Source organism: Odontesthes bonariensis, chromosome 19 (assembly GCF_027942865.1).
Source record: "Odontesthes bonariensis isolate fOdoBon6 chromosome 19, fOdoBon6.hap1, whole genome shotgun sequence".
Classification (NCBI taxonomy): domain Eukaryota; kingdom Metazoa; phylum Chordata; class Actinopteri; order Atheriniformes; family Atherinopsidae; genus Odontesthes; species Odontesthes bonariensis.
In genome coordinates, this window is record NC_134524.1 from 22271472 (window position 1) to 22288439 (window position 16968).

General features: G+C 44.0%; 3 protein-coding genes across 4 annotated transcripts in view; 2 read left to right on the forward strand and 1 right to left on the reverse strand.

The window, feature by feature from the left end:
- shroom4 (shroom family member 4) overlaps positions 1–3098 on the reverse strand; it is an 84405-nt gene extending 81307 nt beyond the window's left edge. Inside the window, exon 1 of the mRNA XM_075450835.1 lies at positions 2857–3098. Within this exon, the coding sequence (XP_075306950.1) occupies positions 2857–2979 (123 nt within the window). The 5' untranslated portion in view covers positions 2980–3098. The remainder of the gene's footprint in view (positions 1–2856) is intronic.
- The window catches only part of rps4x (ribosomal protein S4 X-linked), a 346107-nt gene that overhangs the window by 184246 nt on the left and 144893 nt on the right, over positions 1–16968 (forward strand). The window contains exon 1 of one of the 2 annotated variants that reach the window (XM_075451771.1): positions 9999–10002. The exons of the other annotated variant lie outside the window; for it this stretch is intronic. Within the exon in view, the coding sequence (XP_075307886.1) occupies positions 10001–10002 (2 nt within the window). The 5' untranslated portion in view covers positions 9999–10000. Of the gene's footprint in view, positions 1–9998; positions 10003–16968 lie in introns of those variants that run through there. 2 annotated transcript variants of the gene reach the window in all.
- Positions 8286–11514, forward strand: bmp15 (bone morphogenetic protein 15). The gene is made up of 2 exons (XM_075451768.1): positions 8286–8643; positions 10511–11514. The coding sequence occupies exons 1-2, from the start codon at positions 8286–8288 to the stop codon at positions 11512–11514; spliced, it is 1362 nt and encodes a 453-aa protein (XP_075307883.1).

A 16968-nucleotide genomic window follows, 5' to 3' on the forward strand; every position in this document is an offset into this window, starting at 1 on the left:
AGCTGATCACCCACTGCAAGGAGCAAGTCCTCTAGTCTGAGAGTTGTGGAGAAATCTTTACACCCATGAGCGCACACACACATACACACTCCACAGTAGTAATTAGTTATGCTCCTGGTGGAATGTTGACCAAATGGCTTATATCCCTCTGCTGTCTGAGGCTACAAAAGCCGCCCCTCCCCCTCCTACAGCGTGCACACTCTCAAAGGGCTGCACACACCCTCACCAAGTCTTAAACATGGTCATCCTGAAGGGACAACTGGCACTCTCAGTCCCACACATGTGCACAACTGCCACCAGGAAACTGCAGACAGATTTAAACTTGAGTGAAGCTTTTTTATTGATCTATCAGCTTTCTTAATAAATAAGACTGTAAAATGGAACCCTATGGCTGTCCAAGAGCAAGCTTTAAGGATTATACACCTGGTCTGGACTGGGAATGCTACAAATAAGCCCATTTGGAGCCAGAGGTTGGATCTGGTCTGGATGCCTTTCGGATGCCTCCTTTGGGAAGTTGCAAAGAGATGAATTTGTTAAGCCAGCGTTGTTCCACTTTGGTAATTCCCACACAGCAGAAAGAGCCACATCAGCGTGTGCCTACACACAACAAGCTAATGTGGCAACTCATGTGGCAGCTATGTGAGGACAGCGTCCCTGGTTGGTTGGTTTGTTGGGGGGGCGGGGGTCCGCGATGTCAGCTTTCCCGTACACAGGTGGACCGCTTCACTCAGTGGGGTTACATGGCACTGAAAGGATCGGATTATTGGCTAAATTACAATAAGACTGAGTTATTAAGTGCATGCAGACACCTTAATCTGACAAGAAATTGGATCGAATCGAGTTACTCGCGATCGGATTAAGACCCCGAGATAACTCGGTTGAAAGTCAAAATAAACGTGCTTGCAGACGGGTGAAGCACGTGGTGAATTAGACTTTGTGTTCTGCGCATGCTCCAGATTTTTTACCGGGATCGGGAACCGGAAGTCGGAAGAGGCGATATTACTGTTGTTGTCGCCGTCAGAAAGAAACAAACAACGCGATGGAGAATGCGCCGTTGTGCATCGTGTTTGTGCAATAAGCAGCTCACCACATAAGAAATGTAGAGGGACGTAGCTTCATCTTGCTCTTCATTCGCCATTTTCTCGAATGCCTGAGTTTGTTGTTGAAGCGGTCAACCGGAAGTGGCTCTATTAGCAATAGTTGAAATGGGTACAGCGCCACCTATAGTATCGGAGTATGACATGCTTTGTGCCTATGATCCGATTCATTCACCGCCATATATCCAAGGATAATTACCCTTGCTCAACTCATTCTTATTGTAATTTAGCCAATAATCCGATCCTTTCAGTGCCATGGAACCCCACTGACTGCTGTCGCCACCTCTTCTGCCGGCTCAGAGGAGCATCTTCAGCAGAAGATGTCGACAGCTTTCTGCTGCTACACAACAACGATGCACAGTCAGGCCCAGTTTGCACGTTTGATGTGAAAAAGGAAAACGCACCAGTGTGTGTGCAAGCTTTTTGTGAAACATCACGGCTCACTTTAAGCATGTTCTTTTTTTGCTCGATTCTTATCTGTCCAACACCCAAGATGCTTCCCCGCACCACCTTTTTTCCTGTGCAGCAGCCAGTCACCGCCCATGTGCATTTCAACCAGAGACTGGACACAAAACAGCTACAGAGCCCAGTCTGATTTTTATCTCCCTCAGCGGTCTCAGTCACATTTTCCCAGGGGCTGAGTCCCTTGTGTGCGTTTCCAGATGACTGAGCCAAGCTTTTCCATTCCTCGCTGTGGCGAATCTAGATGCTCCGCCGCCACTGCCGCGACTTCTCAACGGAGTGGGCAGGAGACTGCTTGTCCTACTTATGCACCGGACTAATCTCACGCGCACACACACACACTCAGACCACCCCCAGCAGAACGCACACTAATAATTACTTTTCACACAGAGACGCTCTCCAAGTTTCCAGCAGCTGAACGCTCGTGATGTGAAACCACCAGAGGAGGAGGCTGAGAGGACAACTTTGCCCCCCCCCAAACAAGTTGATCGCAGTTGCAAAAAAGTTATTCGAAAGCCACGTGACGTGCAAAAAGCTCAGTGAAATTCTAAGAATGTCCCTTCAGAGAATCACCACCTTTCATTTCGAGGATTCCCCACGTCCCACAGACACCCCCACTGGATGATTTCTGTCCCAAACTCAGCCATCTGAAGCGCTTTTGGTCATCTGTCAACGCATGGGCGGTTTTTTTTTTTTGCCTTGCACGAGCTGAAGAAACAGGAACATGAACAGAGCCTCTTGTCGTTGGGGAACCCCTTTTAGCACCCCTTGGAGGCCCTTTGACCTTCAGGTTTGAGACCTCAAACGCCGCCTCAGATTAAGCAGAGCTTCTTGTTCATGGACAGTGACAGCTGACAAACTTCAACCAGCACCGGATATTTGCTTTAGCTTTGGACAATAACCTTTTATCATCGGCTGAGGAAGAAGGAGGAGGAGGAGGAGGAACAAGAGTGGCCCTTCATATTCTAGTCCTGCACAAGTCAAATCGATACAACTGTTCAGTTTTTCAGGCTGTTTTGCAAAGAGTTCACCCTAAAACGACGAGCAGCGAATAAAAAGAGAAGACATTCATAGCTTTAAGAGGGAGATGCAGTGTTTGTGCAAACATCTTTACAAAACACATTCCTACAGGCAATTTGGTTTCGTCAATATATCCATAAATGTACTTCATAAAATTGAACTTGGTGCAGTATCAGCTCGTTGTAATTGCCTTCAAATGAATGCCGTTCTACAGCATATAATTGAAACCTTCGCACGTGTTTAATGGGAGTGTTGCGAACTAACATGGTCCACTCACTTTAGTGATGATGAGGGGCTCGCCGTGCTCAAGACCTCCTTTCAGCGTGAACCCCCAAGGCGCGCCCCCGCTCAACTGGACCTGAATGTGGTGGAAAGAGACGAGCTGCTCCACTGTTTCCATTCTCTCCCGCCGCTCCGCGTTGCCTTCCTCTCTCTCCGGTGTCCGAGCCTGGCTGGGTCGCTGCTTGCTTATCGGCGCCGGTAGCGGTCCCTCGGCCTCTCCATCACCGCTCTAGCATCAACAACGAATGGAAGGTGGAGGGACGGAATGAGTGAGAGGAAGAGGGGGAGGGCAAAAAGTTTTATCTACCGTGAAGCTAGTCAAAGTTACGGAAAGAACTAGGCTTGCTACTTCCGGTTGCGTTCTCGAAAAGCCAACTTTAGCATATTCTACCACTTCACTCTTGTTTAATACGCTGTCAAATTATTATAATGATCATTCTATATTGTATTTTCAGCAAAAATCTATCGATTTCTTCCAAAAGGATGCTTAACAACCCGTTTATTTTGACACCTTAAGCAGTTACTTCCTGTACTACTTTCGCGAGCTCGACGCAGCAGCAAACTTTGGGAAAACTTTTCCCCAAACAAGGTACAAGGCCCCTCCCACTATTCGACCGGAGGAATGTGATTGACAACGATACAAACCAATAGCAGAGTCCCTCTGGCAAGCAGTATCCAATAGAATAAGCCAGAAGACAACCACGGCTGTGCGATAGCATTAGGCGGTAACTACGGACAAATAACAATACCAGAAGTGAGTGGTGTAAGTCGAGACTAGTTTCTTTGGTAGTTCATTTTAAGCACTAATTACCAGTCATTAGAAGCTGGCTTTCATCGTCACATTTACTTGCCTGTATTTATGGACGAGCGCTGACCCCAGTGATCTGGATAAAGCGGGTATACGAAATGGATGGATATAAGATTCCAAGATAAAACACTTTCAGAAGTACACCAGAACACCAGCATTTGCACAGCAAATTAATTAAAGTAAAAAAGATAATTAGTTAAACACCTCTATTATCTGCTAAAATGTGTCAAGTTCTGCTCCCAATGACTGAACTTTAATAAAGGAGAAGAAGGGAAATGACAGCACAGAGATAAAGAAGCACCTCTGTCATTTTCAGTCATTAATAGCACAAAGTAAACTGTAAGTGATCCACCCTGATGTAGCGCCTTTTTAACCTCGTCTGGGCTCCACAAAGTACTTTACATTTACTTTACACTCATTGCTTCTCACTCTATAGAAACAATGGGCAGCGTTTTATTTCGACAACCACTCATTGATGAACATAACTGGGGCCATGTGGAACGAAGAAACCAAAAAAATCCTTGGGAGCGGTTTTTATATACATTCCGGCACATTCACTTTCTTCCCTGGTCTCTCAAATAGAGAAGTTTCGTCCCCGTCCTCCCAGGCCGCCACACTTCTCATTATTCAGGGCAAAGTGAAGCATGTTAAAGCTGACAGCTCTCCGCGCTGACGCCTTGCAGACCTACGCGAGCACCTTGGAGCGCATGTGCCCACTAGGCCAACAACAACACTTCCAATCACGCCCCACGCACTTCTGAGCCACCATATCAAGGCATATTCCCACGAGAAAGCATACACGATCAGAGCGATTCGCAAGCCATCATTAATACATCTTCTGTCGGTGCTGCTCCGGTGATAATCAGCTACAATGACACGGTGCGTGCGGGTTTGCGCACAACACAATCGCCGCACCAAACGCGTATTTCTCAAAATCTTGAGCTGCTTTTTTTCTTTCCCCCAATAAAGATGGACTCTTCCAGGTTGTATCATTGCTTTGAAAAGGCTCCCCTTCACCACTTTGAATAGTTTGTAAAAACATACACACACATGGAAAGATCTTAAACCGGTGGAGCTGCTGTGCGTCAACTTAAGGCTGAACCATTTCTGGTTTATCTCTCGTCGCGATGAACCTTTTCAAATGTGCTCCCGCTTGAGTGGCTCTCGCGGCCTCTGAAGCTTTCCCACACTCTCTCTGCAGGCTGAGATGATTGGGATTGTAGATAATCACTGCTGCAGAATTCCACCACATTACGGTGCCACTTAACCGGACGTCTGTGTGTGTGTGTGTGTGTGCGTGCGTGCGTGTGAATGAGTCACTATTTTTGTGCGTCTCCAGAGAAAGAGCAAGGTAAGTAGAAGAGATAGAGAGGAAAAGAGAAAGGAGGGGGAGATGTTAACAAGCCCAGGCGTCTCACTTCTCATCCAGACCACAAGGACTTTGGTTTGGTCAGACCTTCTCTTTTCTTTCCTGTTTTTCTTTTTTTTTTTTTTTGTCTCAGAAAGTCGAAACTGTAATATTTGGTTTGGTGGTGAGAGGTTGCTTTCATGTTAGATCAAGTTAAATGTGTGGGGGCAACAAAGCACTGAGTTCCTACAGCACGTGTTTCCTTCGTTCTTTTCATTTTAGATGCCCCAAAGATGGCAAAAACTCAGAGGCTTCAAATTATACGAAAACACGTACAGACAAACAAAGTGTCAAAACACTGCGACTGGGCTTTGCAAATGTAGTCGAGCTGAGATACAAACAGTAAACCCCAATGCCAAACGCAATGCCCAGATAGGGAATGTTGCAACTCAGCAGCCTGACTGTCCTGTACTTTTTCTAAAAATAGATAATAATAATAAAGTCGCCAAGTTTAGAGTACGTATTCAACAGTTTCATCAAAACAGCAACATTTCCATGGAAACATATCGTGTGGTACTCGTGACACCTCTTCAAATCTAGGCTAAAAACCTACTTATTTAGGATTGCTTTTAATACCCAGATGACACTTTTATCTTATTTTATCTTATTCGATTTTGCTATATTTTATTGCTTTCACTGTTCTTTTGTTGTTTTTATTTGTTTTTACTTATTTTTCTCTTTATTTATTACCTGCTGTAAAGCACTTTGGTACATCGTAAGGATTGTCTGTAAAGGGCTGTATAAATAAAGTACATTTACATTTACATCTCCAGCTCTTCTCCAATCCTGGAGGGCGCGTAATGCACATCCATGCCACCAGATGGCGCCAAAGAGGTGTATACTCAAACTAAAGACCTGCCCATCATCCAGCTCCATCCTTCAAAGAATTTCTCTCTGACTCTGATTTTTGGTGCATGAGTTTTTAATGTTAATGGGAAATTCCATTTAGTCCTGCACTGTGAAATATGAGATATGATCTCCAACTTTAGTCCTGATGGTAGCTAAATACAATCAAGTTTGTCCTATTTTGGCCACAGTAAGTTGATTTTTGAAGTTGTCAAATGACATTATCATGAAACATGTGTGTTGAGGAGCTGAGCAATCGTGTTGCAGTTATTTTCTGTACTCGGACACATCTGTTTGCAGGGGATGGAATTTTGATTCCAACTGTGAGCAGGGGTCAAAGTTCATACCGGCAAAAGTCCTCTAAGCTGGTTGCGAATCATGTCGAACAAAAATGTGGAGCAAAACTGTCATAACTCTGATTTATCACCCGCTTGAACTGGATTTTAAGCGAGATATATAATCATATACCGACCCAGCCCGTGGGGTGAAACTGCGGAGAATAAAACTACGAAGCAACCATATGATGTTCCAACATCTACTCAGAGGCTCAAAAGTCATTTGATTTTTTTCGGTAAACGCATTCATCATAAATTAAACTTCTTTATGGTAAAAAAAATATGATTGTGTGTTGGAACAGCTCAGGAATCCCATCGCATCCTAATGTCTTCCTCAGAGGTGAGGAGCGCAACACTGTAAATGAATTGAAACATCTTTTTTTCACTCCACTTTGGATCACTAGTTGGTGATTTAAAATCCAGTCTCATCGCTCCATTGGAACATTCTGAAACAAATATATCATGGTCATTTTTAACGTTTGTTTCTTTCCCGAGTTGGTACAATGGATGTATACTAGCAAGCCTTCAATAGCTGGGTTGTTTACGTCCTGTACTTATTTACCCATGTTCACAAACTGGCACTTTCCCAATTAAATACACAAATATGTAGATCACTCTGCAGAAATCTCGAGCCGACCCTCATTTCTTCATTTTCATCTTCCAAGCAGCCAGACTTTGTTGTAATCAGGATAGTATATTGAACAGTATAGTTCTCCGGACTTCCTGAAGGTCTTTAAAAGTTTTGCTTTGAAGATTGGTTGAATTTTAACCAGTTTTCAATCCAGTTTATGTGCCTGACTTTATTTTTGGAGGAAAAATTCAGGTTTTTTTTGTTTGTGAAGCCACCCAAAACTGTCCTATGAATCCTTCGAACATGCAGGCACCTCGCTCAACGTACGATCCGGTGTTACCAGCAGCCTGTCACAAAGACATCCTTTTTTCCTATTTTTCTTTATTTACATCAACAAAACAAATGCCAAAGACAATGCCGTTTGAAAGACATGAGAACCAACAAGTGGTTCCCACGGGGCTATTAGCCAAAAACTGCCTGGAGAAATTAGAGGAAATTAGACAAGTTGAGGACCAAAGAAGAGGGGTCAGACAACGGATATACAGGTTCTGAAAGTTCATCCTTTAGAAATAGTTTTTAAAAATCCAGCAAAGACATGATACAGGACAGGATAAATGCATCTGGACCTTCAGTTGATCCATCTACTGTTCACTGAAGCCTCATCCGAAATGGTTTCCATGGAAGGGTGGCTGTCAAGAAGTCGTTCTTAAGGAAGGGAAACAGGGAGAAAAGGCTGAGCTGTGCCAAATAACACAAGAACTGGACTGAAAATCAGTGGCGACAGGTCTTATGGAGGGATGAATCCCCCCCAGAGTCCGGACCTCAACATTACTGAAGCAGTGTGGGATCATCCTGACAGAGAACGGAACAAAAAGGCAGCCGACATCCAAAGAAGAGCTTTTAAATGTCCTTTAAGGATCCTGGAGAACTATTCCTGAAGACTACTGAAGTAAATAACAAGAAAGCTAAAATTGTTCAGGCTGTGTTGAAGAATAAAAGTGGTCATTCCAAATATTGATTTTAAAGCCAGTAAGAATTGTACAAATTCTTCTTGCCTTTTATTCCGTATTTCCATGCACGTCTGCAGATGTTTCCATGTATCCATGTTTTCACTTTTTACTGGAATAAAAATAAATAAGGGCTGGTGGAATACTTAAACACAGGCCTACACATTCAAACTTTACAATGTAAATGTTAAAAGTAATGAGTCACGCTAACCTACTAAAATGGACGCACTTTTACGCACAACCTCACGTGGCTTTCCTGCGCACCCGTTGGCTGCTCCCCGAGGACTTAATTGGCACCACAGTCAATTTGAGGAGGAAGTGATCTGAAACGGCCAAAATGGTCAGCCGCCAGGTACGCCTGTAAGTCACGCTCTGCGCCGTGAGGACGATGGTTGCCAACTATAGCCTCGTTGGTGGAGCTCGCTAGCACCAGAGGTTTTATAACCAACATGACGGTGACCCGCGCCAAAGCAAGCTTACTGCGTGTCTGCGCTCTGACCTGCTTCGTCTACCTGCTGTGCTCCACCTGTGCCGGAGTGGTAACCGGGCGGAAAATGGCCTCCCATCACCAACCCACGTTGAAGCGCAGCCGGCGGAGCCACCAGAGCACAAAGCACAGAGGAGCGCACCACCGTCCGCTGACGGACGAGCAGAAAGCCGACCAGAATCTGCAGTTCATGCTCAGTTTGTACCGCAGCGCGGCGGAGCCGGACGGCAGGCCCAAACAGCACCGCAAGTTCGGCTCCAACACGGTGCGCCTGCTGAGACCCGTGGCGTCTTCGGTGCACTACATGCCCACTCCAGGAGGTGAAGGAGTCGTTTTTTTTTAATACACGTGTCGCACCAGTCACAATTGGGTTGTTTTAATTCCACTACTGTGCAAAAGTCTCGAGCAACCCTCGAAATGGGGGAAACTGCTGCAGCGAGTCACTGAAATGGAAAAGGGGAAGTATGTGAGGCAAAAAAATCTTTTTTTTTTTTTTTTTTAACAACTCTACCGAGCTTTGAAAGTCACCATTTGTTATGAGCACCTTTTATTCTTCTGAAGAGTCTGAACCCTCTTTGACCAGCTTTCTTTTCATTTCTTTCGGTCTCCAGGAATAGTTCTCCAGGCTTCTTGAAGGACATCCCAAAGTTCTTCTTTGGTTGTCGGCTGCCTTTTGTTCCTCTGGGGAGGATTCGTCCCTCCATAACACCTGTCGCCACTGATTTCCAGTCCACTTCTTGTCATTTGGCTTTCAACCAGTTTCTCAAATTTGTTTTTTTTTTTTTTTTTTTTTTTTTTGAGAATCATCTTGTCTGTGCAAAAAATACTGTTTCATGTCAAACTGTTCTCTTTGGGATTTCTTTTGTAGATGTGACCAAAGGAATGGGATCCAAATGCGTTAAAGTGCCTAAACATGCATTTTAAAACTTGTCCTTTCCTAGGTTACCTGTTGCACTGGTTCATTCCTGGAGTTGGACGCCTTTCCATGCCTGATTGATTCGCACGTCGGTTCACAGTGGCAAAAAACGCACACCTGTGAAAGGTCGCTCACAGCCACTGGACTGTAAATTTGTGAAAAAGCCACCAAAGGTCAAAGAAAAACTTTGAAAGACTGTCGGATGGCCTCGAGGAACACTATAAAAGAAACGGAAACTTTAGCACCATACTGAATAGTAACAACAGTTAATGTTCTTCTTTGGAATTTGAAGCAAAAATGTAGACGTTTTCTTTTAGCAAGAAGTATGATTAACACCTCTTTAGCTCTTAATGGTTTAGTGGCATCTGATCCCTGCCAATGTTGTCTTTAACTTATGCCTTATTTGGAAGTGTCGGGTAGCACTTAACTCATGAATATTAATGATATTTAATCCCAGTTTCTCCCCCAGACCCCCTGCCACTTGGCGACTAACCCTCCATTTCACATACTTGCAGGTAGGCTCCTTTTCTTTTGGAAATCAAGGAGTAGTGGTCCTCTACCTGTCCAAACGGCCCCCCCAATCGAAGGACTAGATGACCGCTGCTTCTTGGTTCCTTAAATAAAAGGGGAACCTTGCCTCTGCAAAATGAAGGGGTAGAACCAAATGGTAGGGCACTGTGAGGTTTCCCCAAATGTCCTTTTGAAAGAGAACTTGCGTTGTGCATTGGTTAGGCCAGTATTGCAAACGCGCATCCTCCAACATGATGGTAGCTGAACCCATCGACAGAGCTTTCAAATCTAGAACCGCCTCCAACGCATCGATAAACTCTCAAGCTAGTCAGCCAGATACTTGAGCTGATTCAGAGGTCATGGGCAGCCACACTTGTGTGACTTTTCTGAATTAAGTCTGAATGAATCAAATTTGGTCTGAAGTGCTCGATAATAGCCACACGGGGGGCACCAAATGTGGTGTTTTTATTGACAGGAGCCACATCAGTTGAGTAAGTGGTCCTTTAGGGAAGTAAGGTGCCTTTTTTTTTTTTTTTTTTTTTTTTTTTTTTTTTTTTTTGGGGATCAAGGAGAGGTTGCCTTGGCTGCAGATGACCTCCAGTGCTACAGTTTGAGTGCTAGATTATTACTACCCCAAAGAAAAGGGGCATGTTACTTCTGCAAAATGAAGTGGTTTCCTCAGATTGTACTCTTATAATTACAAAGTATATTGTGCGTATTCTACAACAAAATGAACGAGTGTCGTCTCTTCTCTCCCTCAGATCTCTGCTACACCTTCACAGTACAGTACAAACTCGACACTCTTCCCTCGGAGCAGCTCGTCAGAGCTTCGTTCATCCACCTGCGCTCCTCTCCCTACTCTTCCTCCTCGCCCTCGAGCACCCCTCAGGCCGTGGAGCCCCCCCGCTGCCGGGCTCAGATCACCTCGCTGGGCGCAGAGAGTCTGGTCACCCTGGAGCCCCACGAGCGGTGGATGGAGACGGACATCACCGCGCACATCAGCGCCCACATCCTGCAGGGGAGCGACCAGGGCGAGGGGCAGCACCTGACCCTCACCGCACAGTATTGGTGCACGGAGCCCGGGCCTCCCGACGAGCACAGCGGCCCCTCGTGGTGGTGGACTCCTCTTCGAGTGAGAAAACAGTGGAGTAGTGATCCTCAGCTGGAAGCCCCCTCTCTTCTTCTGTACTTGGAGGAGGAGAGGGAGGCCAAAGAGTGGATGGGGGACTTGCTCGGGGTGAAAGGGGAAAACATCATGAGGCGAGTCAGTTGGTGGCACCCGACGGTTCGCCGCCGCCGCAGCTCCAAAGAGGACGCGCCGTCGGAGCCAGAAGACCTCTCCCTAGATGCACTGAAACAGGCTTCCACCTCCTCTTTGTCTTTCTCCACGTCCCCCTCGGCCTCCATCATCCGCGATACACCCAATTACAAGCGCAAAACCAGCATGCCCAAGAACCGCTGCAAGCTCCATTCCTTCCGCCTGTCGTTCACCGAGCTCGGCTGGGGTCACTACTTCCTCGCCCCGCCGGTTTACAACCCTCGATACTGCCAGGGCGACTGCCCAAGGGTGCTCACCTACAGCTACCATTCCCCCAATCACGCCATCTTCCAGACGCGCATCAACGAGCTGGGTATTGGGGATGTCCCCCCTCCGTCCTGCGTGCCGTATAAGTACATGCCCATAAGTGTGTTGCTTGCGCAGAAGGACAAGGTGGAGTACCGGGAGCTGGAGGACATGGTGGCTGAGTCCTGCACGTGTCGTTGAAGACTGGATTGTGCTTCGAACTACAGGAAGAGAGACTGACCCAGGCGGTTTTGACTGGTCATATGATTAACCCACCTAGGACTTGGCAGCCAGGTAATGATAATGAGCTCAAGACTAGAAGGAGGAAGTTGTTGTCGTTTTTTCAGATCTTTACATTTCCGTTAAAGCACTTTAAAGGCAATTACTGTGTGTTCACTTTTTTTTTTTTTTTTTTTTTGTGTGTGTTTTAAACCTGATCCATGTTTCACATCAGGCTGCACGTCAACCATAAGTCTTGATGTGTGTATATATGAAAAGGGGGAAAAAAAAAAAAAAAATCTTTTGGCTTAATTGGTTGCCACTTCGTGAAGCCATAGTCATGTGTGGGGGGGGGGGAGAAAAAAAAAATTGGATGCTTTAAAATATTTTAATGGACAAAGGGTCAGCCATGTTGGATGTTACCACCCAGACAATGCAATGGTACATTTTTGCTGTTTTCAATCTGTTTTGCAGTGTGTACACTTTTGTAATCAGAGAGGTCTCCTTTAGAAACTTGTGCTGCTTCTGGTCTGTCGAACAGAAGAGAATTGACTAGGATAATGAGCTGTGACAGTGTTGAATGTTAAAGAAAATGGATGTCGTTGCGGGAAAGAATGCAATTTTTTATTACAAGTGAAATTAAAAATAAAATAAAAATGCATATTTTCTAAAGATTAACCGGTTGTGGGTTTTTTGCAAGGTTTAAAAGCTTTTCTCTCAGTGCGTAAAACAACGCGATCTAAACGCTCTCCAATAATTCCTGCATGGGTCGAGCGACGAGATTGAAAAGTTTGACATCTTGGCATTTGGCACTGTTCACTTTCAAGATGAAAAGGTAATTGGAACTACAAAGTGAAACTTTGCCAGTAAATGGTTTAGATCACATCTTCGCTGTTGCACGTTTCTCTTTCCGTGAACGGATGCTTTCTGATGTCCCTTTAGAGGTGGGTGTGCTTCAGCTTCCATTTCAGTAGCTCTGGACACTTTCAAGTATACATGACAATGGGGAAAGCAGCTGATTTAAAATAAATAAATAAAAAATTCCACTTCCAGACAAGTTGAAGAGGAGACATCTAGGACCAGGAGCAAAATGGGGAGAGAAAAGAGGAGGAAGTTTTCCTTCCTTCAAACGCCATGATGACTGAGATCCTTGGCAAATAGTCATGGCTGCAGGAACATATTCTGGACTCCGATGCCTCTCTTGCACAACTTTCAGACAATAAATGCAGTCGGAGTAAAAGAGGGATTGTAGCGTTTCTTAATAAGATGGTTTATTCCAGACATGTTACTGTAAAGTGAGTCTAAAGTACTTTAAATGTCCAACTTTAACTAAACGCTTTTAATGCCTGATGGAGTCCTAGGCTACAGTAGTAAAACAAAGAAAATCCAAAATTAAGTTGTAAAGTTGAGTTTGGATTTGCATTTCTTGACAATCATGTTTTTAAAAAGATTCAAGATGTATAAAAAAATATTTGGAGGGTTGTGGTCGATGGACTTTATTAGCAGCGCCAAATCATTTTAATGTAATTTTCAGCTTGATGTATACCTCCAAATTCCATTATAATTTCAAAGTAGGAAGTTGAATTCTTTACTACTGTACCATTATGTCCTCATTATTGCATTCCAAAATGCCAACAAGACACATGACCTCAGCTCAAATGCCAACAAAAGAAATTAATTTGAATTCTGATTCTGACTAAAGTATGCTGGAAGACAATTTGGTTTATGTATTGGAACAAAAAACACTTCAAGAACTAATACATTGGTACAACAGAGACCAAAACGAGACCAGTTTTTCCTAAAAAGGTTCCACAAAGAAAAGAGTAAAGTTTGTGTGCAATTATATAAGTAAGAATATCACTTGAAAACGAAAAGCCTTTTTAAGTGTCGGGTCTTGAAATGTCCAACAAAAAGCCCTGGAAAGCTCGGTATTGCAACAGATGTCCAACAGATGGGGCTCTTCGCTTAGGAACGCGGTGAACAAAACTTCCACATGCAGATATAGGAAAAGTCCAGATGGAAAGTTTGTTTGTTTGTTCACAGACAAATCAACCAAAAACTCCCTTCAACGATTTACAGCCGAGCTTGTTCTGCACTGATGATCTCCGTGGCCTCTGCCCGTCCTCGTTTTCTTGACCTCGCAATCGGGTAAAGCCTCTGAGGAATGTGAAGCCCATTACAAAGAGTCAATATATCCCACGTGTAGAACCAGCAAGGGAACCTTCAACAGATAACCTACTGACACCAAAGAGAAGAGAAGGGGGCAGCCAGCTTACTGTCTTGGTTTGCAGTCTGTGCCAGTGCTTTTAAGAATTTAAAGGGCAACAGCTTTAATATTTTCAGTGAATGAAATTCTCCACCAAGTAACAGTTCTTCATTCTTCATTTACAGTACTGAAATCCACTGGAAGTCGGGCATTCACAAAAGTCATTCATCACTGCTGAAAAACAGTCATGCGCCATCGTTGACATCGATATCTACGCTATGAGAATACTGTGCAAAAGTCTCGATCCGCCCCCCTTTTCGTTATGATTTGCATCCATGCTGCCTTATAATATATAAAAAAGTGGATCTCAGCAATAGTTCTCTTGGCTTTCAGAAGGTCTTTCCAAGTTACTCTTTGGACATTGGCTGCTTGTTCACTCGTTTTCACTTTGGTCTTTTGACCTGGCCACTTAACATGGACCTATGAATCATTCAAGTATAAAAAAAAAAAGGTGCCTCACTCAAGGGATGAACCAGTGTTGTGTCTATGCATAACAGACGACTTAGGCACTCAAAATATCACACGGTCTGAGTAATTGAAGGTAATTCTAACGGAGCAATTTGCCTAAAACCTGGTATATCTCAGCATAGTGTGAAATTTGTTCTTAAAAAAATTGTGGAAACTGGACCAAAGAAGAATTGTCAGACCTAAAGAACTATCGAGAGTGGATGAACAGTTTCCAAAAGCGATGTCCTTAGGAAATGGAGAGAAAAAAAATCCAGCAAAGACCCGACATAGTACCTGAGAAATGCACCTGGATCTTCAGTTGATCCATCTGAAATGGTCTCCATGGAAGGGTGGCGGTCAAGAAGCCATTCTTAAGGAAGGGAAACAGGGAGAAAAAGAGCTATGCCAAATGACACAAGAACTGGACTGAAAATCAGTGGCAACAGGTCTGATGGAGGGATTAATCCTCCCCAGAGCCCGGACCTCAACATTACTGAAGCACTGTGGGATCATCCTGACAGAGAACAGAACAAAAGGTATAGCCGACATCCAAAGAAGAGCTTTGGGATGTCCTTCAAGAAGTACTCCTGCAGACTTCTAAAAGTAATTACAAGAAAGCTTATCAAAAAAGGTTGAAAAATGAAGGTGCGCATACCAAATATTGCCTCTCAAGCTCATTAGAACTATTCAAACTGCACCTGTTCCACATTTATCTGGCAATCACTGATAAGGAGAGCTTCAAGACTTTTGCACATTGCTTAAGATTAATAGTTTTGGAAACTAACAGCGTTATTTTAAGTATTGCCTCTGTAATAATCCTATTGCTGGATTTGTCATGAAAAAAAAAAGCTTTTCATGGAGAGATTTATGAGAAACTGTTATTTCATTTCATCGTGATCTTACATTATTACTCTCTTTTGCTTCGAGATCATCTGTACTTGTGTGTCACTGATCATAATATTTTGACAGAGTGACTGGAAGTCCTCAGATCCTTCACTGACCTAAAGGGGTTTTGCACGTGTCTTTGTGTGCAGGTTTGTCCCTCTCATTCTAATCTACTGAGACAGATGTACTGCGCCGCACAAAAATGTGCAAACAAATTCGCGGAAACATCCCACAAAGAAAGTTTCGACCTCCAGGGAGGAGGTGACTCATGTAAGCCAGACCAGAGAGTCATAACACCACTGATCTGGGAGAAAGTTATCTTTAAGCACAATCACAATCTCTGCACCCAGTGGAGAGAAAAGAAAATGCTGTGTGTGTGCGAGTGTGATGATGGGGAAGTGAGTCAGCAACAAAGTCAAAGGGACATGGAACTTTGTATTTCCTATCGTGTTACTGTTGTGTGTCACTGTTTATGTGCACCCTGCTGGGAATTAATGACACTTTCTCTGTTCTATGAAAGTAATCACTCATCCCTTTTATTAGTTGTCTTCACTTCAAACTGAAATTAATGCTAATATTCTAGTATTTAAGAACATAGATAATTAAGCTAATTGTTTAAGCCATGGATTCGTGTACATGTCTATTGACTGTAATACTGACATGGCATTTTAACTATGTTCAGTTATACGACTGAGCCATTGTAACACCTTGATTCTTTTTATTCCATTTTTTTTTGCTGTAGATGTGCTGATGTGATTGGGAAATGCTGGTCCCCTTTGATAAAATACAAAAGCCATAAGCAGGGGACTCAGCGTGTGCTTCCACACAGCGGGCTGGTGGCGTGGCATCAGCTGAATGTGGACAGCATCACTGACGAGAGCAGTGCCAGCTCTGGGATCACTTATGTTCATCAGCTCAGAGGAACATCAGTGGCCTCTGCACTTATACTAAGTACACAGACGCCCAACAAAGGTCCATCAGTCCTGCCTTGTGGCTGCAAAACAAGGCTACATCATAACCCCTCCACCACCGTGCTTGAGAGCTGCTATAAAGATGTCTGTGCTGATACGCTGTGTTTGGTTTTCTCCAAACCTGTTGTTCTGCGATGCCAATTTGGTCTCGTATGCCCGAAGGACACTGTTGGAGAACTCTCAGGGTTTGCTCAGATGCAACTTTGCAAAACTAAGTCATGCCGCCGTGTTCTTTTTAGAGAGAAGAGGCTTTCTTCTCCAGCCATATTTGTTCAGCCTTTTTCAAGACATACTGTCATAAATGTTAACATTTAACATGCTAAAGGTAAACCTTTAGATGTAGCTCTTGGGGTCTTTGTAGTTTCTCTGAGCAGGTCTGACCTTGGGATGAACCTGTTGAGACGTCTGCTCTTGGAAAGGTTGGCCACTGTCTTTAATGTATTGCGCATTCTTACTGTAGAATAGTGGACTCCAAATAGTTTAGAAATGTCTATAGTGCAACAAGTGGTTGCATGAACTGTGGCTGATCAGTTGGCTTGGTTCCCCTATCAGAATACCTCCATGACTCTCCAAACTCTGACTGCTCTCCACTGCAGGTCATAAGTACTTTACTTAGCATCACTGCGAAAAAGACCCTTCCAGTTCTTGCTTTGATCAAAACTGAAAAATTAAAGTCAAAATCAAAGTATACGATGCCGTTTAGAAACGTGAGTTCAGGAACGTCCCTCATGGAAATACAGGAAAACTATATGTTCTGGTTTATGCTATCGGATTTTTGATTACTTCATACTTTTTATCGGAAAGGTAAGCGATAAGAGGTGCTGCCGCTGAACTGTCACCACACCAACTATCAGAATTATTGGCTTT